Source organism: Monoraphidium neglectum, assembly GCF_000611645.1.
Source record: "Monoraphidium neglectum strain SAG 48.87 unplaced genomic scaffold scaffold00133, whole genome shotgun sequence".
NCBI classification, from domain to species: domain Eukaryota; kingdom Viridiplantae; phylum Chlorophyta; class Chlorophyceae; order Sphaeropleales; family Selenastraceae; genus Monoraphidium; species Monoraphidium neglectum.
This window is the reverse complement of record NW_014013495.1, coordinates 6996-34243: the sequence shown is the minus strand read 5'-3', so window position 1 is coordinate 34243 and position 27248 is coordinate 6996. Positions and strand designations below refer to the sequence as shown.

Sequence of the window (27248 nt, the reverse complement as noted above, 5' to 3'; positions counted from 1 at the left end):
CCGCCTCTCTTGGTGGCGGCGGCGGGGCCGGCGGTGGTGCTGGCGAGGACGGGAGCCGGGCGGACGCGGGCAGGCAGCTGCAGGGCCGGGGGCAGCAGCAGGAGGCGAAGGCTGCGGTCGGTGGTGCGGGCGGGGGTCCGGGGGCAGCGGCTGCGGCGGCTGTGGCGGCGGCGCAGGAGCGCTACTTGCGTGTGATGGGTGGCCTCCAGTTTGTGGAGGCGCCGCTGCTGCGGGAGCACTACTTTCGGAAGCAAGCGGAGGCGGCGGCCCGCAGCGGGGGTGCGTTCCGGGAACCCGAAACTGCACTGGGGACGCGAGCAGGAGCGCCGTTGAACAGAGCCGTCCTACAACGGAGCGTCGCCGGCGGGCAGGAATTGATGCAGGGCCGCCGACCGACCTGTCCGCCACGACGCACGCACACGCAAGCAACTGCCCCGCGCCTCGAGCGGCTCGCCCCTCTGGCCAGCGCCGGCTTGCTCTTGGTTGGATTCAGCAACTTTGGCGTGTTGCCTGGACCCTTTCTTAAATCAAACCGCAGGCGCACGTGCATGCAAGCATCTGCACTGCATGCAGCTCAAGCACCTCGCCCCTCTAGTCAGCATCGGCTTGCCTTGGGGCTGAAATCAGATTGGCCTGGTGCCTGGACCCCCTTCCAATCTCGACTGCAGGCGAGGCCATGCGCCAGCGGCTGCGCCGCATCACATCCGAGCTGGGAACCCTTAGCACCAGCCTCCCCCTGGCGCACGGCACGGGCGTGCTGCTCGCCGTGGACGACGTGCGGCTCGACGTGCTGCGCGCGGTGCTGCTGCCGGCGCCGGACACGCCGTGAGCGGGGCCGCAGGGGGCGTGCGGACGCACCGCACCGGGGGCGGCTGACATCGCCGCGGCTCCGACTTTCAGCGGCGTGGAATCGCGAGCGGAGGGCGGCTTGCTCATGCTGCCTGTCCAACACCGGCTCATTCTGTCAACCATTCCGCCTAGTCAACCGCTCTGCTGCCTCTTTTCACGGTCCAGGTACGCTCATGGGGCCTTTGTTTTCGACATATGGCTCCCGAACGACTACCCAAACGCCCCGCCGCAGTGGGTCCCGCTGCTCTCATTGCTGCGCCCCCCCCACCTCTCCTTGCTCCGTCTGTCCGTGCACGCCCCTGGCCACTCGCCAGCAGTCTTCCCCTGCCTGTTGCTTGCGCACCTGAATACAGTTGCACCGGCCCTCTGAGCGCACCCACACGCAGACGCCCACACGCACACATGCACTTGCACGCACACGCTTGTGCTGGCGCTCAAGCACGCACATGCAAACGCACACGCACGCACGTTGCTGTGGTACCAGGGTGCATTTCCTGACAACGGGCGGCGGCACAGTGCGGTTCAACCCAAATCTGTACAACTGCGGAAAGGCAAGTGCCTCCATCCCCTCGTCAACTTCGGGTGTTCCCCCAATGCCACGACCGTCTCGCTCGACCTCTTCTGAGTGAAACAGTGCTTGGCGCTTGGCATGCGCCGCGAAGGCAGCTGGATGGGCGGCGGCCCTGCCTTGATACGCTCAAGCGTGCGTGCTGGCCGCCTGCTCCCAGGGTACAGCCCGCTCCCAGGGTACAGCCCGCTGCACCCCTCTCCCTGCACCCATGGATGGCCGCACGCCGCCTGTTCTGGCTCCCTCACCCTGCAGGTGTGCCTGTCGCTGCTTGGCACCTGGGCCGGCCCGAGCTGGCAGCCGGGCGTGTCGACGCTGCTGCAGGTGTGCAGCATCGCAGCCACAAACGCGCCGTGCCCCATCCACATTCAAGTGTGGGCCCCATCTTACCCGTCAGCGCCACTAATGCCCGGCGTGCCCAATCGTGCAGCCCTGCTTGCCCTCCATGCGCGCGCCTGGAGTCGCCCTGGGTTTCAGCTTGCCTGGTCGTCTCTCTCGCCTGCCCCCCCACACCCTCATGAGTGACAACGTACCATCATATTCGGTCTGGTCCACCCCAACCCACGTAAACATGTGCGCTTGCGCGTGTGCACACCCGTGGTACCGCACCATCCCTTCCCTTCGCCTGCTGTCTCACCATCCTGTCGCTCTGGCACCTGTCCATTACCCCAGCCCCCCCTAACAGCCCCTGTTTGCCCCAACTCAATATCCTGATGGCAGGTGCTCGTATCTATCCAAGCCTGCGTGCTGGTGGCTGACCCATTTTTCAACGAGGTGCAAGGGCCGTTTACTCATCTCGCCTGTGCGACGCTTGGCTGTGGGATTGGAGGACACAGCGGCGCGATGCATGCACTGAGGCGTGCATCGCTATAGGCGCCTCCAACGCAATATCTGACCCCCAACACCAGTGCCTGCTGTGAACCTTACATCCAGAACCCTGAGAGCAGCCCGAACAGTGATGATGTTTGTTGATGCTGCCGTAAACAGTGAACCATGAAACCAGCTCGCTCTGCACGCCCCATCCGCCCGCGGCCCCCTGCCGCAGCCTGGCTACGAGAGTCAAATGCGCACGCCCTCGGGGCGCGCCAGCAGCGCAGCCTATAACGATGAGGTTCGCGCGAACACCGCGCGCCACGCGCTGCTGGCGCAGCTGCGCCGCCCGCCCGCGCCCTTCGGCGCCGCGCTGCGCGCGCACTGGGCGCTGACTGCGGCCGCGGCGAAGGAGGCGCTGCAGCGGTGGGGGCGGGAGGCGAGGCAGCCGGCGGCGTGCACAGCGCTGGGGGCAATCGTGCAAGAGGCGGGGGCGGAGCTGGATTCGCTGGTCGCGGCGTGGGAGAGCGAGCAGCAAGCGGCAGCGGCGGCTGCTGAGCCGGCTCCGTCGCCACCGCCTCAGCAGCAGCAGCAGCAGCAGCAGCAGCAGCAGCACAGGCAGCAGGCGCCCCCCGCGTGGCTTGGCCCGGGGGCTGCAGCGGCGGAGCCTGATGCGGGGGTGATTGACCTGACATGAAACGAGGAGGCCGCATGGCTAGCTTCGGCGTGGGTGATCCAGATTACGCGGTTGTAAGTGGCCTGGAAGCGTTGGTGGTTGTAAACCACATGGACAACACGATCGGGGGGCGCGGGCGCGATTAAGTGGGTGCCTCGAGCACAGCAGCGGAGCTGTGACGGGAATCGGCGGAGCCCACGGCGCCCTCTGCAGCCAGCGTACTCAGCAGCCGAAAGCTGCATGTCTGAAGCTCGTCTGTCAACACGCAGCTGCTGGGTGTGAGACCCAGTGCAAGGGGGGGACGCTTTGGCCTGGGGCTGGCAACACAGCGAGGCTTAGCCCTCAATCGACAACGCGGTGACGCGTTTTAGCAAAGTGGATTATCAACGGGTGCTTCAGCGCTGGCTTGGCGCCTGGCCCCCCTCTGCGCTCCTGCAGAGGCGCATCAATGACTGTGTCTGTGCCTATTGAGGAGTGGGGTGCTAGTGTGACCACACTCGGTCGCTGGATCGGCTGTTGACACCTCACATTGCACCGCAAACCGCACTGTCTTCCTGTTTTATCGCGCGCACGGGCGGTCTTCGCCTTGGAAGCGCTTGCAAACGTCAGCTGAAAGAACCCGTCTTGCCCGCGGGTCACGGTCATCGCGACCCACATTGTGCATGCACAATTTTGTCGTCATTATATGAACAGTGCCAGGCGCTTGCTAAACTGAACTAACGCTGCCGCATTGTTGCAAAGTGCTTGCGGTTCCCTTCGAAACAAGCGCGTCCCCTGATAGTTGGCATCAAACCACTGTTATCCACTCGTCCTGGCTCAAATTGGCACTATGCGCAGCCTGGGAACAGCTTGTTCGAAGTGTTCGTGCCGGAATGGCAGCTCTGCTCGCCTGATCGGTCCTGCGAGGCTGTTCACGCGCACTCGGCAGGTTCAGTATGCTCAAAACTCCGCTGCAGTTGCGGGGTTGTCGCGTGGCCCCGTGGAGGAGACGGAGAAGAGCGCCAGCGAGCCCCGCAGCCCCGCGACGTTGACACCAGCGCGGCGCGCGCGCGGCGAGGACGATCGCCCCAAGACCCTGCGCAACATCGTATTTGTGTCTTCTGAGGTGCAATTTGCCGTTCGTAAGGAGGCTGCACCAGTCGGGCAGCTCGGGTGACGGCATTTTCGGGGCATGCATATCGGTATCAACTTGAAATGCGGGGGCACTCCCTTCAGCATGCTGCCATGCCCCTGGGCGTACGTGCACCTTGGCAAGCCGCACCATATCCACGCACGTACGCCCTCCAAGGCGGCCCCCTGGTCAAAGACCGGCGGCCTGGGTGACGTCATCGGGTCCCTGCCCATCGCCTTGGCGGAGCGCGGCCATCGGGTGATGGTGGTGATCCCGCGGTACGACGACTACGAGGATACCCTAGACACCGGGGTGAGCGACCGTGAACTTCTCATCGGCGGCTGCGTGGAGCCTGGGGACGCAGGAGCCCGAAGGGCGGCTGCAGCCGAAGTCGCGGCAGCTGGCCCGATCAGCAGGCGCAAGGAAGTGCGGCGACCCCGCCCAACGCCAGCGGCCTTTTTATATATCGGCCACGCGCAGCGGCGTTCAGGCGGGCCGTAGCCTGAGCGGCAGCGGTCAGGCTGCTTCTGGTATACACTGGTTGCATGTACCCTGTATACAAATTGGGCTGTGTTCTTGATCTCCCTCTCAGGTCAAGGTGGAGTTGCTGGGCCACTCCACGATTGCTTACTTCCACAAAAGACACAAGGTGGGCAAACCCTACAGGCCCCAGCCATGACCTGAAGTTTCACAGCCTCAACCCCACGGATCGCACGCTGCGGCGCGGGAACGCGTCCGTGCTGCGTTGAGCGGGGGAGGCGCTCACGGATCTGGCACTGTGGCTGACGAATGATAGGCGTCCTCTGCAGACCCTACGCTGCCGCCTGCCCCCCACTTTGTCCGCCCCGCCCCTGCCCGCCAGGGCGTGGACTTTGTATTCGTGGACCACCCCAGCTACAAGCGGCCGGCAGGGCTGTACGCAGATGCGAAGGGGCCCTATGGCGATAACCAGGTGAGGGCGGGCGGGCGCATGCATGCATGCGTCTTGAGTGCGTGCGTGCGTCCTGTGTGCGCGTTGTTGGTGTCAGAGGTGGGTCAGCGGCTGCATCGCTGGGAAAGATAGGCGCGCACCCGGCTGGCGCGCCTCCGTTGAAACCTGCAGCGGCCCTCCCAGCGCAGCTCATCGGCTGTGCTCGCCTTGGCCCCACCTTGCCGCACCGCCGCCCGCCGCCGCTAATGCCAGTTCCGCTTCACGCTGCTGTGCCTGGCGGCGTGCGAGGCGCCGCTGAACCTGCCGCTTGAGAGCGCCGAGGGCGGGAGCAAGACGGTGTACGGGCAGGTGGGTTGGCGGCGTGGCGCGGCCCCGAACGCAAAGGTTGGGCGTTTGGATTCGATTTGGAGCGCTGGAATGTTGTGCCTGGGCGTTGGCGAGGGGATCCGAGGGCGGCAGGGCAGCGGGCGTCAAAGTGCACTGTAGTGCGTTGTGAGGCGCACCCCTGATGGGCGCCGAGGGAGGAGGTGGTGTGCTGATTGGCATGTTTATGACACCAGCCTGGTCGGTGGTTGGGTCAGTAGGCCTGCTCGGCTGAGCATCAGTGTTCAGGGATGGCTGAGTGGGCTAGGGGGCAAGGGGTGGGTGCATGGTCGGGCGCAAAGTGGACACCTATTGGTGGCGGTGCAGGGGTGGTGTTATTGGTGCCAAGGGAAAAAAAGAGGGGGCAGCTGGGAAGAAGGGGGTTGCAGGGGGTTACATCAGCAAGCCCGCTGGTGGGTAGTAGAAGCGGCACGGCAGAAGGCGGGGGGCCAAGGACGGAGGGGGCTCCGGTGCGGGAGTGCCCGCGCAGTCGGTTTTGTGGCAGGCGCGCGATTCATAAGCCCGTGTCGCAGGCATCCTGGCAGTGGGTGTCCCCTCCTGCGTTGGCAGAAGGCAAGGGAACGCGCTCGCTAACGACTCATTGTCCGTCGGCACGCCTCCTCCGCCCTTGCACCTTGCAAACAACGCCACCCCCACACGAGCACAGTTTTGCCAACATGCTTCATGCTGGGGGTCTCCACTCTTCGTACCACCACCACCACCACCACCCTAGGACATCACCTTTCTGGCCAACGATTGGCACGGCTCCCTGGTGCCGGTGTACCTGGCCGGCAAGTACCGCCCTCACGGCGTTTACATGAACGCGCGCAGCATATTGGCGATACACAACCTGCGGCACCAGGTGCGGGGGGCTGAACTCCGGCCGTGCCAGCCGCGCGACGGCGTCCTGGGCCGAGGTCAAGCTGTGGGGCCGCACGTTCGTCGCAGCGGCGTGCGGTGCAAGATGAGGGGTAGGGATGGGTGCTGAGGGCGGGCGCGGCACCTGTTGGGGACACGAGGTGCTGGTGGGAGATGGTCAGGGATGGTTGTGCGTGCGACGGCACGCGCCGTACACACTGTTGTACATGAACTGCAGCAGCCCTTGAGGCCGCAGCAGCCGCGCTGAAGCTGGGGGCTGAAATCGTGTGGGAGGGCGTTGCGCAGCTGGGTCAGACAGAGTCTGGCGCTTCGGGTCAGCAAAGCGAGGTGTTTGCTGGTCTTTCGGACGACAGCGACGCTAAAGATTTCGCTGCAGGGCAGGTCGCAGCTGCAACCCCCCCCCCCCGTTGTGACAGCGTTGTCTTTTTTTCTCTGCGACTGCGCACTTCGTGCCGCGCAGGGCGTGTTCCCGCCGCACACATTCCACGAGCTCGGCCTGCCCGACAATTGGTACGGCGCGGTGGAGTGGCAGTACCCCCCACACCAGGTGAGTGCCTGGGCATGAATGCTTGCCCGACGGTTTCAACAGCACTGATCATTCACATGTTGCAGGGCAACATGGCACAGCATGGTAGCTGTGAGAGCAGCTTACAACCAGCACACCGACCTGCTTGCGACCTACCCGGGCAGCAGTGCTATAGCCGCACCCCTGGTCAAACCTGGTGAAACCTGGGTCCGCGCATGCGCCCGCTTCGCGCCGTGGCTGTCGCGCGCTCGAATGCAATATACGCGTTTCTTTGGAACGCGCGCCGCGCAGCGGCAGGGCAGCTACGCGGAGGAGGGGCGCAGCATGAACCATTTGAAGGCCGGCATCACAACGGCGGACCGCCTGCTGACCGTGTCGCCGGGTGAGGCCAGGTCCCGCCCCCTCGGACCCTCCGCCTCAAGAGGGGCTGTGGCCCTTGGGCTGGGCTGGGCCAGGTGGCTGCAAATGGCCGGCAGGTGTCTTTCTGGAACCCGCCTTGCTCTGTCCCACTACGGCTACTCAAGGACAACCTATCTCCTGTTCACCCTGCTACAGCCATCGCATCACGACCCCCTCTCGCTCCCTGTCTCCTCGCCTGCCACACTGACATCACAGCACCACCCCCTGCCCGCGCTCTGCCCCTGGCCCGTGTCGCTGTCCGATGTTCCAAGGTTACAGCACCGAGATCACCACATTCCTGGGGGGCTGGGGCCTGGAGGGGCTGCTGGCCAGCCGCGCGTCCGTGCTCAGCGGCATCGTCAACGGGATCGACGAGGACGAGTGAGCCCCGCCGGCCGCGCGGCAGGCTGCCACGCTCGCCCCAACAGGCGACGCTGCGCTTCAGCCTGCCTGCTCTATCTCCCCCCGCCCTCCTCAGGCGCCTGCGTGGGCTGGCGCCCGCCGTCTGCATCTCCGCAATCGCTGCAGCGAGCGCTGCACTTGTGCGCTTATCCCACGCCACCTGTATTCCTTTCTCAGCCTGATCAAACCCAGTGGTCGCATCCCGGCTGCCCCTGGCAGCCCTGGCAGTGACCCGCTCCTGACGTCAACCCCATCTCTGACACCACTCACCACCACAAGCACTGACCACAATGGTTTGCAGCGCATCTTTCTCCCACGCCGCGCTGCTCCATCCTCCCTCCTATCCGATCCACAAATCTGCAACCCCCAAAGGTGGAACCCGGAGACCGACCCCCACCTGCCCACCAACTACTCCGCTGCCGACTTCAAGGCTGGCAAGGCGGCCAACAAGGCGGCGCTGCAGCAGGAGCTGGGGCTGCCGGTCGACCCGGACGTGCCCCTGCTGGTGAGCACCGTCACTTGTCACTTATCACCTCTCACTTGTCACTTGTCAGTTATCACTGACTGTTCGTTTACTCATAAGCAGTGACTAAGTTGGTAGATCAGTTATTTGAGTTGCTGGTGCGCTTTCCCGCTCGTCATTATCGTTTGACTTAATACTACCGACTAGCTGCTGAGTCACCTTTTGGAACCAAGTGCATCAAAAGTCCAACCCAATGTTTTGACGCTTGAAGCTCCGCGCGTGTGTCTGAAGAAGTGGAGCCTTGTATGTAGTGTGAACAAGCCACACGCGTGCGGCCGGTCACCCCCCACGTCCGACTGGCTTGCTTGCTCGTGGGACGTCTGCACAGGCCAAGGGTTTGTCAGTGCCCCGCTGCTCAGGAAATTTGGCTGGCACCCAATTGGCAGCCCCACCCACCACGCCGACGCTGAGTTGCAAAGCTTGCGAAGTCCGAGCAGCTGTCCACCTGGAAGTTGCAAACGCAAATCAACCATTGATCAACCGACGCCGACCCCCGACCCAGGCGTTCATCGGCCGCCTCGACTTCCAAAAGGGGGCAGACCTCGTTTTGCAGGTGGGCGCCCGGGGGTCGTTGTTGGGTATGACAACGGGGCCCAAATCAGTTCCTGGTGGATTTTTTCAAGGAGCGAGGCATCAGTGCGATCATTTCTTGCTGGTGTGCGCAGCCGCCCCACCCTTGCTTCGGGTTGCAGCCGGTTGCGCGCCGCGGACGCACCTCGCGCCCTCGCCGTGCGTGCCTCTGTGGCAGACGCGCAGGCGCTGCGGCCCGGGGCCGCGTCGGCGTCATCGGCAAACCGCCCCTCCCCCGCCGCCCCCGACCGCCCGTGCGCGCCGCGCCGCGCCGCCCCTGGCCCGGGTCGTCCCAGGTGGCGCCGTGGCTGATGAGTCAGAAGGTGCAGCTCGTCTGCCTGGGCACAGGGACGCCCGACCTGGAGGTGAGACCACCCCTGTTGACAGGGGTACGAGGGCGATGAGGCGCGGCCCCTGCCTCGTCGCCCCCGCCCCCGTCGCCCTCGCTCCGAGGGCTCATGCCGTATCTGGCGATTGCGGGAGCGCATCGGCTGTGTGCGGATGTTGCCAATCCCCAGCCAACCCGCCACCGCACCTCGGCACCCCCGTGCCTGCCCGAATCTTCGTTGTGCCCCGTCCGCACTTCTTGCAACCCACACATATGAGATCACATGCACCCCGCTTGCACACAATGTCTTGCACAGACACGCGCGCACACAATCACCTCCACAATCCATGCCCGCGCTCTCTACTTGAAATCTACGCGCCCAGGCCGGCCTGCGGTGGCTGGAGGCTACCTACCCCCAGCAGGCCCGCGGCTGGGTGGGCTTCAACGTGGCGATGAGTCACAAGATGACGGCAGCTGCCGACATCCTGCTGATGCCCAGCCGCTTCGAGCCCTGCGGCCTCAACCAGCTCTACGCCATGCGCTACGGCACCGGTGCGCGGGTTTTTGTTGGGTTGGGATAGGATAGCATGGGCCATGCGCTACGGCACGGCGGGTGTGCGACCGTCTTTTGGATGGGTTGGGACGGCATAGGCCATGTTGCGATGGGGGTCCTTGCCCTGCGGCCGGCCCAGTGCATACTTCGTGCCGGGGTTGAGTGCTGGGTCTGTGGTCCTGTGCGCCATCAAGTCGTCCTGACAGTTGCTCTTCATGCAATAGAAGCCAACCATTGTCTCGTGTTGGTCTGATCAGTTGATCGCGCAGTGCGCTAAGCTGAAATGTGCACAGAGCACCTGCTGATTGATACCATGTCTCTGACCCTAAACCCCATCCCGCGATCCTCATGTCACTGCACCCCGTCAGTCCCTGTCGCCCACAGGACCGGGGGGCTGCGCGACACCGTGATCGACTTTGACCCGTTCGCGCAGGCGAGCGCCGCCCCCGATCCCACTCAGCCTTTTAGCCCAGCCGTCACGCTTTGTCTCGGGCGGCAAACATGGTCTGCGCCGGCACGCCCTGATCAGCCTGGAGTTAGCGGCGCCAGCCGTGCGCCGCGCCTGTTGATGGCGCCTGCGACCCTTGCGTCGCTCTTTGCTCACTCCCCTCATCCCCTCTGCAGAGGAACACCCCCCCCCCCTGCTCCTCTCCTCGACACCCTCACTTCGTGCTTGGCCCCGCCGCAGCCGCCTGTGGGCACCGGCTGGACCTTTAGTAATTTTGAATCCGGGGGCCTCATGCATGCGGCCGGCCTGGCGCTGTCGACTCTCAGGAAGCACCCTGAAGATTTTGAGGGCATCCAGGCGCGCGGGATGGTGCGCGACAGCAGTTGGAACGCGGCGGCAAAGACATATGAGCAGGTCTTCGAGTGGGCCGGTGAGGCGGGGGCCGCCAGGGCGGGCTTTGGGCGAGCGGCCGGGGCGGGGCGAGGCGTGCTGTGAGTGCGGGTGGGCGCGGGCCAGTGTGCGGGCATTGTGATTTTGAGGAGTTTTCCATGTGCGGGCTGTGTGTATGCATGCAAGCTGGGTTGCGTCCCACTCACAACGTCTTTATTCGTGCGTGCGTGCATGCATGCACGCAACCGTCCCTGTGCGCACGCGCACATGTGATTGTGTACATGTGGGGACACGTGTGTGCATGCATGTGCCAAACCATGCTCAAATGACTTGAGGCTGTGTTTGCATTTGCTCTCAGATGCAAACAAGAACGGTTTCCGAGGGCAGTTGCTTTGCATACATACGCCACGTCGCCACCCCTCCCTCCTGCCCCCCCCCCCTCCTGCCGCCGCAAACCAACCCGCAGCCATTGACCCACCGTACTGCCGCTGAGGCAGCATGTGCCTAGTCAGGCGCTGCCGTGGTGGCTGTCGCAGACAGCTCCATCCTGATTCTGCAGACCCGCAGCCAGCTTGCCAGGGCCAAGTTGGGCGAGTTGTGCTGCGGAGGGGCCGCAGGGGCGCCATCAGGAAGAAGCCATTCAAAACAGACGCGATGTGTTGCAACTTTTAAAAAAGGGACTGAGTCGCGACGAGTTTTGAAAACGGGGGCTTTGCCTTGCGTGTCTGTCAGAGTGCCGTACCGCTCGACGGGCATCCCGCATCGCGCACCTCAGCGCTGCCGCCGCCGCTGCTGCACTTGACGCCGGCCGGCCCCCTCGTCTGCCGCCCTCCCCTCCGCCTCTTCGGCTGCGTTGGCGTCTGGGTATCATTTCCGCGCTACCCACGCGCGCGCTCGCGCGCCCTTTGCGGCGCATGAGGGTTTGGGTCGCTACGGATGCGTTGTTGGGCCAAACATCAGATGCGCCTCACGAACATAAGGGCGGCGGGCACGCGGCGCGGCGCCAAGCGCCGCCCGCTGCACTCGTTCCTTCGCCCCCGCCACCTCAGCGATTTTTCCAGGTTAGAGCGCAGGCTGTTGCTATTACCGGAACGCGCGCCTCATCAGGCGCCCGCCCGATTACAGGCTCGCGGGTCCCGCGCGCACCCCATCGCCCGTGCGTGTGCATCCGCACGCGCTTGCGCTCTTCCCTTCCCTTGCCTTTCGTTCCTCCTCCCGTGTGCGCACACTCCCTCTCCAATGCGCCGCCAAGGCAGCTACTTGCATGCATTTTGGCTCGGGCGCGCCAACCCCCACCCTGTCGGGTGCACCGTTTGCAGGCTGCGGTGGGGCCACATCAAACGCCTTGGTCCACCGCCTCCCTGTGTGCAGGGGCGGCGCATCCGCCGTCTCCCTCTCGCACGGGCCGGCCTTCAGGGGTCACTCTGCGGGCTCTCAACGCGCGACGAGCGGCAGCAGCGCGGCAGCAGCGGCAGCAGCGGCGCCTGTGCTTTTAGCAGCAAGTCCGTCAAGGCTCAAACCTGAGGCCTTTTTGGTTGAGGGTCACGTCTGCGCCTCGGGTCGCTTTTCCAATTTTTTTGAGCAGGGACTGTCTTTCTCGTTCGGGTCTCTCTCGTCCCCCTGCCCATGGGCGTCAAACAGGGGCGAAATTATGGCAAGCTGCCCTGGATCCTACACCGCCGCCCCGCACAAGCGCCTGGGTGCACAAGCGCCACACGTGAGCCACACTCACTTCCTCGTGGGGACAGAGGTTGCCGCGTTGGTCAGGCGCCGTGACCCCTGCTGGCGGCATCACAACCTCCAGACGCAACACGGCCGCGGTGGCATTTTCCAGCCGTCCAGGGGGCCAGCGAGCACCTGGCTTATGCCGTTTCGCGTCGACTGGTCGAGCGCCTGCGGCCGACCTCGGGCTGTGGCGCAAGTTGCGACGCAGCCTGCACAGCCAACGCAGGCTGTCCTCTGTCTACAGGTAGAAACCCCTGGGGCCCTTGGCATCAGCTTATTGTGTCTGTGGGCTTTGCTTATCCTGGTGCCTCCTCTGTGAGTTGTGGCGGTGGCTGCTGCCGCAGCAGCAGCAATCCGGCTGCTCAGCACGCGTCATAACCGAGTAGTCGGCCAATGCTCATTGGACGATTTACGTGCTGTGATTGCTCCAGGGTGCAGCAGGTTTTACAGGGGGTTGTTACCTCAGGGTACAGCAGGCAGGTCATGCATCTGGGGCACCTTTCGCAAAGCAGGTCTCTTCAAGTTGCTGGGCAGCAGTCAGGCGCCATTCAGGTTGGCAAAGCTGGTGGGATTTATCAGCAGTTGCCAGCCCGTGTCTCAGTCAGCAGTCAGCAGGCAGTCAACCCAGGTCTACTGCCCTGCCAGGTCGAACAAGCATTAATAAGCCTGACACATGTTGAGATCTGATGTGTGTTCGTGCGTGCGCGCACGGGCGGGCGCAGCCGTTGCGGCGTGCGCCGGGCTGGTGCGGAGCTCCCTGCTGTTGGGAGGCCTGGTGCTGGGTATCATGCACGCAAGGCAGGGGGAGCAGGATGGTGATGAGCGAATGGTGGGGTAAAGTGCGATGAGCAGGGACTGTGTGGGCAACCGCGGCGGTGGATAGTACAGGCAACAGTGAGCGCGGCAGCAGCTGGGATGCGGCCGGGCTGCACGGCTGCAACAGGGCGAAGAGAGCCAGGCACGGGCAAGGTGCGCAGCGATTGCGCTTGCGGTCGGGCGCTGGATAACAAAGCCCAGCGGAGGGGCAGCCGGGGAAAAGCTTTGGAGCCCGCTTGAAACATCAAGGCGCAGCGCACCATCGCGGCGGCAGGCTTCTTTCAGCCACATGCGCGCCTCACGGCGGGCTGCTGCGCCAGGCTCGATGCGCATAGGCGTCATGGCAGGCAGAACACATCACCCCAAAAGTATATCGTGCAACCAGCGGCTGATTTCACACAACACCCCTCGGCCCTTCGGGGGCCCTATATTCACCAGCATGGGGCCGGTGCAGGAGGAGGCGCCGGGGGTCGCCCGGACTGCACCCATCAGCCCGGCGGCCAAAAGGATGTGGCCACCTTGGCGCCGCTGAGGCGGATCCACATCACCATCGTCAGCCCCGCGGCAACGCAGCAGGCCGCGCCCAGCACGGAGTCACCCAGGCAGTAATCCAGGAGTGACCAGACGCCCCTCCAGTAGACGATGACGCCGGTGACGGCCGCGAGTGTGAGGCCCACGGAAGATACATCGGCTGTGAGCTGCTTCTGAAACTGAAAAAGGACGGGCCCCGGGAGCAAGGGGGCCGGCGCCGGGTCGTCCAAGTTGGGGCCATCCGCTTGCAGCTGGCGCGCGGGTGTCACCACCGCGGCGCCGAGCGCTGCTGCCGCAGGGCCTTCGGCTAAGTCGTCGTGCGGCTCGGAGGACGGCTGCGCCGGCGGCGGCCGCGGCAAGCGGGGCGCGAGGCCGAGAGTGCCGTCCCACGCGACGGCACGCGCCGCAGCAGGCGAGGAGCCGGCGCCGGCCGGCTGGCGGTCAGCTGCAGCGCTCTTCTGACCGTGTGCGACTTTGCCGCGCTGCGGTAGGCCCTTGCCTGGGGGACCTGCGGCATTGGCGCGGACGCACAGGTGCTCGCGGCGGCGCTGCAGGCCAAGACTGTATGGGTCATGCTGCACACGGATCATCCAGGCCCTCAAAAGCGACTTGATACTGCTTCAAAACGTTTTTATGCCGCTATATGAGCTAGATATGGCGGCAAGCCCGGGCGACGCCCACTGCCAGTGCTCGCTAGCTGTCAACGTCAACTGAGAACAAAGAGCTCTTGCCTGCTAGTACCACACGAAGACAATACTGACAATATATTCAACAACTAAAACGAACACTGGTGATGCTGCCAGAGATGGGTAGCCGGCAGCACTGCAGCAGCTCAGCTGACGCAGTCATGAGCAGGTGCACTGTTCATGCTGCTGAGTTGCGGCACACCTGTTTCAGGGCCATGGGTAGAGCGCCAGTCGACGAATTCGCCGCGTGGCAGCGCTCGTGGCCACGTCCGCATGTCCTGGCATTTCAGCCACCATTCTGGCCCGCAGCTTGTCGCATTGACCAGAGACAGGTGGTCAATACCACAGCTGGCTGGGCGGCCACCATGGCCTGTGATAGCAGTTGATGCCCCACACACAGCTCCTGCCGTGCTGGCATTTGCTGTTCTGAACTCAGGCTGCTCTCAAAGCCACTGAAAACGCAACACAGATGCTCCCAAGGCCCCTCCGAAGGGTGAACTTCACCCTCGCCGCCTGGCCCCTCCTTGCCGATGCTGCCGATGGGACGTGGCAGCAATGTTAACAATCCATGCCACAGCGCCGCCTCTTCTTGAAAAGGCACGTGATGGCGTACACGGGCCCCTCAAAAGGGGCAAGGCTGGCGCCTCGCGGGCAGGCTGCGGGCAGCGTGAATAGCCAGCGCAGCAGAGCGCGGGGCGAAAGAAACGTGCCTGTCCAAATTCACAAAAGGCATAGCAGCAGGCGGCGCGTCGGCGACCTCCACACACGCACTGGCTGAATTGTTTAGACGTTTGCACAGTGGATTGAGTGCGGAACCAAATCGTTGTGATTGCAACACATGATGTGATGTGACGTCAAGTGTTTTATGTTGGATCTAGTGGCTGCCTACTACGTAACGGTTGAGTGCGCAGGTGTGTGATTGCGGATGGCTCAAATGGAACGACGCTGCGCTGCCTCCGACTACAAAACGACGCACAGGCTGCACCAAAATGCAAGCGATTGCTCGTCATCAGTGGCGGTCGTGCTGCCCTCTGCTGGTTTGGTGAGTGTGCCCTGGCCAGTTCAGAGGGGGCTTCAGCACATGCACACCACACATGCATGCACACGCGCACATGTGCGCTTGCTTGTCCATGCACGCACACTGCACACGTATACACAACACACAATCAGGCACACACGTACGCACGCCCGCTGACGTTGCGCCACCCAAAGCAATGCACAAACGCCGTCGAAGCATTGGCCTCATACGCAGCAGCAACTCCCTTTGCTAACCCTCTGCTGCACTGGCTGTCGAGCGGATGCGCAAAGTCCACTATCAGCACCCGCCGCTGCTGCAGCGATCGCATCCTACGCTGCTGATGCACTTGTGACTGCTTCCAAGCCCACATGGCAGCCCGCGCAAAAAAGTAGGGGCACACGGCGCTGCAAAGGCGCTGACCGCTGCAGGCGGCGGGCGCATGACCGCTGCAGGCGGCGGGCGCGTCACCCGCTCTGCATCAGGGCTGGCAGCTGTGGGATGAGCCTGATTAGGGCGGGGTACGACTCGACCAGTGACGCCCCCAAATGCTGCAGCCCCAGGTATGACACGTAGAGCATGCCTGCACACGGGGCGGGTGGGCGGCGGTCGGGCGCGTCGTCGGCAGGGAGCATGAGGCGCAAGCGCAGCGGCCGATGCTCACGACTGCGTCGCGCCCAATACGGACCGCCGCGGCTGCAGTGCTTGCGCATCTGCGCGGCTGCAGTTCCGTGATGACCATTCGGCTCCCGCCGCCCTCAGCATGGAAGGTGCATCGCGTGTCGGGTCGTGGTGGGCTGGCCTCTGCGTGTGTGGGCCAGGCTCAGCATGGCAGGCGGCAACGCTTGACCAGCGCCGCCGGTAGCCTGCCCCCCCGGCACGCCACATGCCCAAGCGCTCACCCAGGGGGACGCTCAGCAGCGTCGCGATCAGCACCAGGAGCAGCGCAATCGCCGCGACGGTCGCCACCGCCGTGTCGGCGGTGTCAAACAGCAGCCGCCTGCCGCGCGGAACAAGCAGGAGCAGCGCCAGCGCCACGGCGGTGCCGCCGGTGTAGAGCACCTGTTGTGGCACTTGCGACAGCTCTGGCAGCTGCCCTGTGGAGGCGGAAGACTGCACGAGCGTCGCGAAGGCGGCGAGATCCGCGCCCCGAGCCGCTGCAAGAGACAGCAGCTGCGCCCAGTGGTGCTGCAGCACGTCCATGGTTGTCGTGCTGCTGCGCCGCCCGCAGGCGAAGGAGCTGCCACCTGGCTGGCAGTCGGCTTCGAAATGATTTGATCGTCACGATGGACGCTACAGTTGAGCCAGAGGAGTTGATTCGAGGGCCGTGCTGGGGTGACCTGATGCACCACAACGGTGTTTTTGTGGGGAAAGCTAGTCGGATCCAATGGAAATATCAGCAATGACAAACGTGGGATTGCTGTTTCCAGGAGTCAATTGGGGTGATTCTGTTGTCCCTCATGTCAGCCGTCGACACCGTGCAGCCCCGTGCACTACGCTTCCTGTGATTCTCCCAGCGATCCCTGAGCGTATTCGTGGCACTGGTATTACAAAAACGTCATTGCACATTGCTAGCCTGGTGGTCAAGCTCGGTGTGGACGCGCTCGGGCTCTGCTATCCAGACCACCGGATCAGCAATGCTGTCGCAGCGTTCAGTGCCGTTGGGGGCTCGTAATGGTGTATTGGGGCATAACGTGTCCAGGACTATTGGGCTTGGACGGGTGCGGGGCGTCCTGACCATCCAGCGGGCAGCCTCTGCGGACGGTCAGGTGAGGCACGCTTTCAGTGGCGCGAGATCCCATGAATCGCGTCTGTGTGCCGTTGTATCCCTGTATCAGCGCCTGCGCCACCAGGCGCGATGGTGGTGGCAGGCGCGGCGGCGCTAGCGGGTGCCGTCGCTTGTGCTCCGTTGCCATTCAAACCTACACCACAGCGCCGGCACCCCAAGCTCGGCGGCCAACCCCAATTGAACCCAAAAATTCCAATTTGGCGTTCTGCACACCTCAGGATGCGTTGGGCGCAGGCGCCAGCAGCAGCAGCAACAATAGCAGTGGCGGTGCTCCCGTCGAGGCGCCCATTAGTGAGCGAGTTCGCCAGCGCGCGGCGGCCCGGCGGCGCGAGCAGCTGACATACCAAGCCAGTGCAATCGCGGCGTCGTTGGGCGTTGGGGCTCTCGCTGTTGGTGCCACTTACTACCGGTTCTCAATGCACATGTCCGACGGCGCGCCGTTCCCCTGGTGAGCGCGCGTCGCGGGTGCCGCCCACACGCGGGGCGCGCGCGCCGTCGCGGCCAGGGGTCCTGTGCGCGCGCTACGCGGGTATATGTCACACAACTCTTGCATGCAGCTGTGGGTTCGGCAGTGGTGCGCTGCTCGCAAGCGCACCAGGTTATGCCGACCGTCACCATGAGCACTGTTGGCGAGATCTCTCGCCAGTCGAGGCGCTCGCGCGAGCGCGCGTCGCGACGCGCGTCGGAAACTGCCCAGCCATCCGAGATGCCCCCCCTCCCCGGCCTCCCTTGCTTGTCGCCCACTCACTCCACATGTCCCCTCCTCCCCTCCCCCTCATCAACCCCTGTCTCACATACACACACACATACATACACATGTGACTGCACCTGGTTCATACAAACACCCTTGTCCCCCCTCACACCTCTCCGCAGGCTGGATATGGCCTGCACCCTCGCCCTGGTCGGCGGCGGCGTGTTCGGAATGGAGATGTGGGCGCGCTGGGCTCACAAGGCGCTGTGGCACGACTTTGAGCCCGGGTGGTCGCTGCACAAGAGCCACCACGAGCCGCGCGTCGGGCCATTTGAGGTGCGCCGCCTGTTGCGTGAGGCAGGGACGCCGAGTGGTGGGATGGGACAAGCACGGCGCTGAGATGTTGTATGTGGGGGAGCGGCTCTGCGGCCAGAAGCAGCTGTTTGGCGTCATGTACCCTGCCGTTGACTCCATGATCATCAGGCAACTGCCCAGAATTCTCAAGCTTTACGCACCTGCACGGCTGGGCGTGCTTCAGCACACTCTACACAACACGCTCCTCAGCACACTTCTTCACACACACACACACACACACACACACATGAAAAGGTGCACACACGCACGCATGCATGCATGTACACACTAACACAGTCTCGCTTGCGTATATACACACACACACATACACACACACACACACACACACACACACACACAATCCCTGCAGGCCAACGATGTCTATGCGCTGGTCAACGCCATCCCCGCCATGGGCCTGTGCCTCTACGGCTTCATCACGCCCTCCCTGGCCGGCAGCCTGTGCTTCGGCGCGGGGCTGGGCATCACGCTCTTCGGCATCATGTACATGTTCATCCACGGTGAGAGCCGCGCGCCCATACTCGGCGGTGCCCCGTCCTGTGCTTGCGCCTGGCCCTCTGTGACTGCGTGCACTCTGCTGGCTGGCAGCCGCGTGGAAATGCGCGCGGCGCCAGGCCTGCAGCTTTTGGGCGCATCCCGCTTGGTTGGTTGTCCAACCAATCGAGCTGCTGTGCTAGGCACATTTTGTGTGTTTGAGAGAGTGTGAAGGGCGGCAGGTGTTAATCATATGGCAGTGGGCCTGCAGGGCCGCGGCGCGCTGTGCCCTTTCCTGGCAACCCCAGCCCCAGACAGGGGGATGCATTGCAGGCCCCCCCTGCCGTGCGCGCTCCGCGCGTTGTCGGCAGCGCCCCACCCAACTCAATTTCTCGTTCCGCTAGGATTGCAGACCCCCCCCCCCTCGTATACACACACACCCAATCAATACACCACCATACACTCACATCACAGAGACATCACACACACACACACACACACACACTCAGTACACCACCATACACACACATTACACACCATAGTGACTCTCTCCCCCAATCCCTCCCCCAACCCACCCCTCCAAAGACGGCCTCGTGCACCGCCGCTTCCCTGTGGGCCCCATCGCGGACCTGCCCTCTATGAAGCGCATCGTCGTGGCCCACCGCATCCACCACACCGAGAAGTATGGCGGCGTGCCCTTCGGCATGTTCTTTGGCCCGCAGGTGCGGGGCACGGCCTGTGAGGGCGCCACCATAAGCGATGCCAGCAACCCTGGGGGCGAGGCATTTATCGGATTTACTGTCTGCGAGAGGGCGGGGCTGGCGTCCTTGGCGGGGCCCATGTGTTGTCTTCCTGCAACCCAGCGGCCAGGCCGTCCCCCCCATTCTTGCCTCGTGCAGTCCTCCACTGTCTCCTCGCTGCCACGTATCACCCCCTAGCTCAATGGACGCGCGACCGCACCGCACCGCGTTGTCCGCCCCGCGCAGGAGCTGGAGGCCATCGGTGCTGGCCCCGAGCTGGACCGGCTCGTTGCTGAGGCGGAGGCCGCCAGCAAGCGGGCCGCCGCGGCCGGCAGCAGCAGCAAGTGACGCCCTTTCCTTTTTGTCACTGAATCGCACCCTGCCGGCTCGGCAGGGTCCGGGTGATTCTCCTGGGCTGCGCTGCGCGGTCGTGAGGCCAGTTGCTCCCGTCTGAAACAGGTCAGAGCTGTGGGGGCCGTCTATGAGGCTGGGGCTGCAACAGCGTTCACGCTTCTCTTCTTCTTTCAATCGGCAGCGAGGAGGGTCGACAGCAGCGCGGCCGGCCCGGCTCTACGGGCGCGGGCCCGCGGCCCTGACTCAGGCGCGCCGTGCTCGTGCGGTTTGGCACGCGTGTGCGCGTTTCGGTTTGGATCCGACAGGCGGCCCTCCGAGAAGGGGCGTCGGCAACTCGGCGAGTGGTCACATCGCGCATTAGCGTTCGTGCGCGCAGCTCGGGCTTTGTGGCAGCAGTGCAAGCAGTGCAGCGCAGCTGGATCTGGGCACACTGATTGTTCGATCTGGGCACCTCAATCGTCGGCGCTTCGATCTCATCCGCCGCATCGGGGCTTGTGCCTCGCACACGCCGCCCCGCCTCGCTCGCGCTCGCGCGCCCATGCGGCCGGCGCCGCGGCGCGAGCGGGGTGGCGCGCGGGCGTGGTTCACGCTTGTTGGTGTGGTTGACGTTTGGAGCGGCCCCATGGACACGCACAGCCCTCGTACAACACCACGCGCCCACGACAGAGACGGGTGACGTCACACGCGCCACGCGCAGGCGCCCCTGCCACCCGGGCTCCCCGCAGTTTTGTTTCGACCGAGCACTTTTGAAGATCCGGCGCAGCACGCTTGGCGCTTTGCACGATGCGGAAGATTACGTGCGCGGGCAGCGCAGGCCCGGCCCAGGCCTGCCCTGGCGCCGGGCTGCGCGCCTCGCGCCCGAAACGGCAATCCTTAGCCCAGATTCGGATGAAACAGCAAATGCGCTGGCCCCTCGCGCTGCGGGGCTCGCGCCTACACAGGTGCGCCGGCTGCACTGTTTCGAGCCACTTGCGCGGGGCTTGGGGGCCCCCGGCCGGGCCACGCAATGCCCGTGCCCGGCCCCTCTCCTCGCGCCGGGCTTTTACGCGCCTGGCGAGCCGCCACGGCGCCGCGCTCTGGCGGCAGCGCCTGTGGCCGGCCCCTCATCACTGCACCCCTCGCAGCCGCCCCATCGACGGGCGCGCTGATTTTGACACCCGCAACACCCCCCTGCGCGCCACGGGGGCCGTGCGTTGCGCCCACTGCGAATTCCACTTGCGCCGCGCGCGCTCCCCAATGCCGGGCTGCTTTCTCGTGAGCCCCCCACGCAGCGTTGAAGCCCTTGTCTCCCCATGTGTCCCGCGGCGCCCACCTGCCGCTGCGGTTATGTATGGCCGCCGCGCCGGGCAGCCCCGGCATACCATGTGGCGAGCAGAGCCCTATTGCGCGCCGCGCATCCACGCCCCACCCCTCCTGGCCCCCGGCGCGTTTTATTGGAATCCCTCTTTTTTCCTTGCTGATGCAACAAAAACAAGCGCGTGCGGCCACCCAGTCGCGGGCGCAAGGCATTGCTTCCGCCCGTTGGTTGCGCCGCACGCGCCCCTAGCCCCATATCTTAAATCCATGTAATGAAGAAGCAAAGCAGACAAGGGGTAGACAGGCAGGGGTTTTATGGAGGCATGCGAAGGCGACACGGTCGGGACGAGACGCGGCAGGAAGGCAGCTGAGGTGGTGACATGCAACCATTCAGGCGCAAGCCTCACAGCAACAAACCAGCCCAGGTGACGGTGGCACCGAGTGCGGCGCGGCAGCAGACGGCTCCCAAGCCCGGCGCAGAGGGCCAGTCAAACCACGTCGGCCGCCCGGCCCGCCGCGCGGCCCTTGGATGAGGGCAGCCCTCCAAGCACAATCTCAGCCTCTGTGGCGCCAAAATCACGCGGCGGCGTCGGCGAAGGGGCGGCGCCCCGGCCGCGGCGGTTGCGGCAGGCCTCCCGCGTGAAGGAGACGCCCAGCATGACCACGTAAGACAGGATCTGCGCGCGCGCGACCAGGGCGGCACACGCAGGGCGCAGTCAGCATCGGCCAGCGGCTTGGCTGCCGGTGCTTGTAACGCACAAGCGGTGGCCCTGGGGCGGCGCCACGCTCCCCCGGCGTGCGGCCGCCTGGCCATTGCAGTGGCTCGGGGCGCTGATCACAGGGCAGCTGCTCAAGCGGGCATCAGGCGGCTGGGTTCAACAAGCGGCAGACCACTAAGCAAGTACGTGAACCACAGAGGAGCACAGCGGCGCACCAGGGCCTCGTTTTCACAATGCGAGCTGCAAGCTGCAGCACCCCTCATTCACGGACAGCACGGCCTGACCCCGTCCCCGAGAAACGCCTGCATGCGCTCCAACCAAGGGCGAGCATCGCCCCTGCTCACCAGCAGCACGGGGAGCGCCACGTAAGCGCCCAGGCTGGCGGGCTTTGACCAGTCAAGGCTGGCGTAGACCCACTCGCCGGTGGCGCCCCACCATGCCCACATGAAAACGCAGTAGGCGGTGCCGTACGCGAGGACAGCCTGGGAGTGAGCATTATTGCGAAACATATTTGATGCATGTGTGATTGGGTGTGCCCCTCATCGTCTGCTGGGACAAACGTGTCCCTTGCAATGCACGCAAAGTTTGGAGCCACAATGGTGGTTGCTGTCAGCACAGGCTGCGCCAGCAGCAGACCTGCGGCTCGATTTTGGTGCCACCCCTGAGGAGCATTCGGCCTGTTTGTTGACCTCGGCCCGGCGAGCCGCCAGCCCGGCGACTCACCGAGATGTGATACGAGACCACCGGCGCGCGGGAAAGGCCGAGGTCCAGCAGCAGCAGGGCGGAGCTGGCGCCGTGCTTGAACGGGTTGTCTGCGCGCGGGAGGACGCAGGGCGCGCGCAGGAGGTTGTCAAGCGGCAGGTGCGCCAAGAGCAAAGCTGTCGCGTGTGCGCAGAGGCGCTTGCGCTCTCGGGTCCAGGGGTTGCGCGTGCCGGTGCAACTGTAGAGGTCAGCGCTGGGGCTGTGCAGGCAGGCCATCGATCAGCGCGCCGTGCATAGCCTGCCCTCCGAACAACGCTCGGCGGTGCTGAAAGTATTGAGGACACCCAGGCACCGCCACATGCACGTGCACATGCACATGCACGTGCACGTGCACAACATGCACGTGCACATGCACATGCACATGCATCCACGTGCAAGCGCAGGAGGCGAGGGTTGATGTAAGCAAGCAAGCGCAGGTGTTGAGCCTCAAGATGCACATGCAACCGCAGGCTCAATCATGGGGCGAAAGCCACGCGGGCTGCTGCGAGCTCACCGACGCGGAGGAAGCTGCCCTTCTGGTATATGAGCGCCCAGTAGAACACGGTCAGCGCGACGCTCGCGGCGCACATCGTCTGAAGGGAGATCAGGTAAGCTTTGTCAACCAGCCGCCACCCGCGCTCAACGCTCCCGTCCTGCACCTCTACCATCAGAGGCCCTGGCGGCGCCGTCGCGCCCTGCTGATGCCCACACATGTGGCCGTCTGCCCCTGCTGCCGTTGTGGGGTGCTCCAGGGAACGCTGCTGCCGCGGCCGCCGCGCGGCGAGGGCGGTGAGCACGGTGCCCACCACGCAGGTCAGCCCGAACCAGGTGAAAGTCCAGTTGGTGAAAAACTTGAAGTAGCCCCGCGCGCCCTCGTCAGCATAGGCAATTTCGCCATAGGCGATCGCGAAAACGAACGCAGCAACACCCAGCGCGCGGAACGTGGCAAGCGCGAGGGTGCCGCGCGCGCCGGCGGCGGCGCCGGGGACCGTCCAGGTGGGCGTGTAAAGGTGGGAGGGATCCAGGAGCTCCCAGCACCAATAGGATGTCGGGCGTGGCGGCGTGGCGGCGGCGGCGGGTGGTGCGCCCCAGCTGGCGGCGCGGTTGCTGATGAGGAGCGGCCCGCCGCGGGCGCGGGCCGGCGCGGAGGCGGCACCGGGGGCGGCGGGGGCGGGGCCCGAGGTGCCGCGGCGGAGGAGGCGGCGTGGGAGAGAGTTCTCGTTCAGGAGGTAGAAGATGACATTGAAAACGAAGATGATCAGGACTGCGATGGCTGTGGTGGGGAAGCAGGCGGCGGGTGTGCGTGCATGTGGGGCATTGGTGGTTCGAGCGGTGGGCGAATGGACCAGGAGCGCACTGCAGGGTGCTCACTATGGGCCACTGTTGGTCCTGCGGGCCGGCCATGCCTGGCGGCAAGCGCCTCGGGTGCAGCCGCAGCAGAACAGCGTCATGGCACATGACGAGGCCACGCGAATCAGGGGCTGCCATGCGAGCTTGTTTTCCGCTCATGTAAGTTCATCGCATGCCTTACCAGGTATCCAGGCGGGTTGGGCCTCCATTCTTCCGGGCTCTGTGTCCGTGTGAGGTGTGTCGTGCTGAAAACGAGACTCGCCGAGGACCCAACGAGGGCCATATAAAGGTTGAATTGAGTATGACTCGTCCCTTACAAGGAGTGAGTGGACGGTCATTATGTGCGCAGATGCTTGGTGGGGCCTGGAAGGGGCAGCTGCCGCGCAACCCGCCGTGTGTGCAACCCAGTGGAATTCCGGCCACGTGGGCGGACCCCTGGCCGCTCACGTGCATGCGACTCGCACGTCCATCACGTCTGGCTTTGTGGGCTTGCTTGCTTAAGCACACGGTGTGCTCGCGCGGCCACACGCATCAGATAGAGCACATGCCCCCTTGCTTGTGCGCAAGTGGTGTTCGCATGTCCCAGATAAGCCAGGCAAAGGGTGGACCATCACCCATTGTAACAGTATACCTCACTGCCTCATGCAATCCCACGCGGCCAGGCTTGGTTTGCGTGCATTTCTCACATTACACGGCACATGGCCGTGGCCCCGGGGCCGGCCACCCCAGGGGTTCAGGGCAAGGCTGTACTAGCTCAACGTGGCTCACTTACTGCAGACCACGATTCAGGCATCCCTGTACTGCTTGAGCTTTGCAGTGCGAAAACCTCTGCAGCCATCCTTGTGAAGCACGTGGCAACATGCACACACATATGATTGCATGCACATGGACCGACGATTACCTGATCAAATATTATCAGCAGTCGGTCACAGGTCAAGCACCAGCCAGGGTGCTACGGCCGGTGAGTTCACTTGGGATTTCGTCAGGAAAACTTTCAGCATAATGAAGCAGTTTCAATGTAGCCACAAGCCTGCACCAACTTTCGTCAGCTGCAATTGAAGCCAACTTCGCAGCACCATAGATCCGGATTGAAAGGATTCCCTTTTCTCGTTGCTGCTGTGGTCAACGATCACCGCAATCTCATCAGGTGCGCCTGGCAACGATCACACCGCCTTTCCATGGAAAATTTCAGTCAAAAGCTTTCACACAGCACAAAACCTGCAGCTGAGGCTGCGGCGGCATGCGAAAGCTGTTCAAACACGTCACCAGGCCGCAGAACCACAGCGCAGGGCTCCGACGCAAGGAGCCCCCGCCCATACCCGGCAGCCAAGGCCCACAATCGTTGTACCCACCGACAACTCCTGCACGCACCGTAGTCCGGATCTCACCCAAACCAGCCAAAATGCAGCTGACCATGATGCGGTCCGGTCTGCGCGCGGGCGTCCGCCCTCAGGTAGAGCTGGGAGAATAATAATGCAACATAACTTTCGAAGCGTATGGCCCCCCAATGGGCTGCTTTGAGGCGGGTTCCGTGGAGCTCGGATGAGATCTGTGTTGCGAGCAGATGTGGCTGGAGGATCGGGCCGAGCAGCATTCTTGCACGGATGAGTAAAGAGACAAGGTTTTGAACTTAAGACTGCCCCCGGCAGCGGCCCGACCCTGCGCACCTGATCGCCGCGCTCGCAGGCGTCGCGCGCCAGGTCTGTTGCGGTGCGCGCCGCCGCCGACCGGCCAACCTGGTACCCCGGGGCCGAGCCCCCGAGCTACCTGAACGGCACCCTTGGTGAGCTGCGGTAGCCCGCGCATGGCGTCGGCCGCGCTTTGCAGTGCCACGGTGGAGCGCCCTGTGCGGCTTCACCCGCATGGTTTGCGTCGCGTTCGCTGGCATCCGCAGCCTGCCCAGCCGCAGCATAAACAGGCACATTCATCTGACCGCGCCACGTCATGGGACCGTCCAACCAATGCCCTCTGCCCTGCCCGCAGCCGGTGACTACGGCTTCGACCCCCTGCGCCTGGTGGGCAGCTGCTGGGCGGCTTCTCGTTGCAGGACGGCAGCATTCCGTATCAAACCATGGGTCCCACGGGGGCTCGCGCAACGCCTTATTCACAGCATCACCCGGCCCATCGCAGCGACGGCCTCGGCGCCCGCACCAGCGGCCGTCACTACCCGGCCCACCTCACCCCCTGCCCCCATCACCCCTCCCCACACACCCTCACTCTTGCCCAAACAAAACACTCACTATTTCACACCCACTGCCCTGCAGGGCGCCAACCCTGAGAGTCTGAAGTGGTTCCGCGAGGGCGAGCTGACCAACGGCCGCTGGGCCATGGCCGCGGCCGCGGGCATCCTGTTCACTGACCTGGTTGGTCTGCCCAAGTTCTGGCTGGCCGGCGCCGAGGTGAGGGGAGGGGTGGTACTGCTGCCTGCGCGGCACCCCAAGGGACGGGCAACTCAAGGTTTGGGCAACCCAAGGGTTGGGACGGGGGAGTCATCCGTTTCGCAAAAGAAGGGCTCAGGTGTTGGGGCTGGGCTAGACTTATAAGCTGGCCGGCAGGCGGGGGGGAGGTGTGTGTGTTTGAGGTGGTGGGGTGCAGCGGCTCGGCTGTGGCTTGCAGGGCTTTGACTGGGGACCTGCTGTCTTGACTTGGATGGGGTTGAGGGGCTGAGACAAGAGGTGCCGCAGCTTCGCCTGGCACAGACTCAGAGCAGCACCGGTCCCACTGCTTCGACTTTTGCTTGGAATCTTTAGGTTTGAATGCTTTGCGGGTCTTACGGGACGGAGCGGAGCTGTCGGGCTTGCTTGTGGGCCAGTGCTCACCAGAGGAATCGGCGCCTGAGAAGCGCAGCTGTGTTGCGGTTGTGCGTGTCGGGGATTTGAGGCCTGGGGCCCGGTGCATGTCGATGCCTGCAGTAGGCGTGGTCAGCAGTGGGATATGCGCGATCCTGACGAGTAGGGTGCGCAGACGGCTTGCTGCGGAAGCCGGAGGGCCAGAGATTGCAGGGGTCGAGCGGGATCTGTCGGCCCAGGAGCGGCCAAAGTACTGCTTTTGGGGCGGGTGGCAGTGCCGCAAGCGGCCTGGAACGGCAGTACGGGCTGCCTGGCCCGGGTCACACTCTCGCCATCTGCATTGGGTGCGCTCTCATAATCGCTCCAATCACCCACCTCCAAACCCCTACATCCCATCCATTTTTCTTCCTTTCCCTAAACACAAAACAACCCACACATACACACATACACACGTACACACACCCGCACAAAAACACACGCACACACACACACGCGCACACACACACACACACACACACACGCATGCACACCCTCCCCACCTTCCCCCCCAGACCTACGCCTTGGACAACAAGACCCTGGCCCTCATCGAGGTGGTGGTGCTGGGCTTCGCCGAGGCCAAGCGCTACGAGAGCTTCAAGAAGACCGGGGAGGTGAGGGATGGACCCGAGAGCCTGACAAATTTGATTCCAAGCGAGGGAAAACAGGGGGGCGGCAGGTGATGATGTGTGGAAAATGGCGAGGGGGATGAGGGATGATGTGCAGCTCTCAGCCGCCGACCGAAAGGCGACATGGAGAAGTGCGTTACAGGACGGAAGGGAGAAAGGGGGCAGCAAC

The 27248-nt window shown here is 64.2% G+C and overlaps 8 protein-coding genes across 8 annotated transcripts in view; 5 read left to right on the top strand and 3 right to left on the bottom strand.

Moving 5' to 3' along the window:
* MNEG_1356 (hypothetical protein) overlaps positions 1–829 on the top strand; it is a gene marked incomplete at both ends in the record, with an annotated part of 3114 nt that extends 2285 nt beyond the window's left edge. The window contains one exon of the mRNA XM_014050168.1: positions 669–829. Coding sequence (XP_013905622.1) covers positions 669–829 — 161 coding nt within the window. The remainder of the gene's footprint in view (positions 1–668) is intronic.
* Positions 830–2480: 1651 nt separating this feature from the next.
* Positions 2481–2924, top strand: MNEG_1355 (hypothetical protein; the record flags this gene model as incomplete). The annotated part of the gene is made up of 1 exon (XM_014050167.1): positions 2481–2924. One exon carries the CDS (start codon positions 2481–2483, stop codon positions 2922–2924), a length of 444 nt encoding a protein of 147 aa, XP_013905621.1.
* Positions 2925–4119: 1195 nt separating this feature from the next.
* MNEG_1354 (starch synthase) lies at positions 4120–9765 on the top strand (the record flags this gene model as incomplete). Its single annotated transcript, XM_014050166.1, has 13 exons — positions 4120–4326; positions 4607–4663; positions 4877–4966; positions 5198–5293; positions 6042–6170; positions 6648–6734; positions 7005–7095; positions 7385–7493; positions 7887–8019; positions 8540–8590; positions 8904–8972; positions 9319–9487; positions 9746–9765. The coding sequence occupies 13 exons, from the start codon at positions 4120–4122 to the stop codon at positions 9763–9765; spliced, it is 1308 nt and encodes a 435-aa protein (XP_013905620.1).
* A 3590-nt stretch (positions 9766–13355) lies between these two features.
* Positions 13356–13988, bottom strand: MNEG_1353 (hypothetical protein; the record flags this gene model as incomplete). The annotated part of the gene is made up of 1 exon (XM_014050165.1): positions 13356–13988. One exon carries the CDS (start codon positions 13986–13988, stop codon positions 13356–13358), a length of 633 nt encoding a protein of 210 aa, XP_013905619.1.
* A 1578-nt stretch (positions 13989–15566) lies between these two features.
* MNEG_1352 (hypothetical protein) lies at positions 15567–16302 on the bottom strand (the record flags this gene model as incomplete). The annotated part of the gene is made up of 2 exons (XM_014050164.1): positions 15567–15682; positions 16002–16302. The coding sequence occupies 2 exons, from the start codon at positions 16300–16302 to the stop codon at positions 15567–15569; spliced, it is 417 nt and encodes a 138-aa protein (XP_013905618.1).
* A 1008-nt stretch (positions 16303–17310) lies between these two features.
* On the top strand, positions 17311–19513 carry MNEG_1351 (hypothetical protein; the record flags this gene model as incomplete). The annotated part of the gene is made up of 5 exons (XM_014050163.1): positions 17311–17336; positions 17762–17915; positions 18304–18451; positions 19011–19147; positions 19412–19513. 5 exons carry the CDS (start codon positions 17311–17313, stop codon positions 19511–19513), a joined length of 567 nt encoding a protein of 188 aa, XP_013905617.1.
* A 1790-nt stretch (positions 19514–21303) lies between these two features.
* On the bottom strand, positions 21304–23834 carry MNEG_1350 (hypothetical protein; the record flags this gene model as incomplete). Its single annotated transcript, XM_014050162.1, has 5 exons — positions 21304–21492; positions 21879–22016; positions 22258–22346; positions 22790–23539; positions 23807–23834. The coding sequence occupies 5 exons, from the start codon at positions 23832–23834 to the stop codon at positions 21304–21306; spliced, it is 1194 nt and encodes a 397-aa protein (XP_013905616.1).
* Positions 23835–25027: 1193 nt separating this feature from the next.
* MNEG_1349 (Chlorophyll a-b binding protein) overlaps positions 25028–27248 on the top strand; it is a gene marked incomplete at both ends in the record, with an annotated part of 4075 nt that continues 1854 nt past the window's right edge. The window contains 5 exons of the mRNA XM_014050161.1: positions 25028–25078; positions 25312–25408; positions 25609–25640; positions 25890–26024; positions 26966–27064. Of these exons, the coding sequence (XP_013905615.1) occupies positions 25028–25078; positions 25312–25408; positions 25609–25640; positions 25890–26024; positions 26966–27064 (414 nt within the window). The remainder of the gene's footprint in view (positions 25079–25311; positions 25409–25608; positions 25641–25889; positions 26025–26965; positions 27065–27248) is intronic.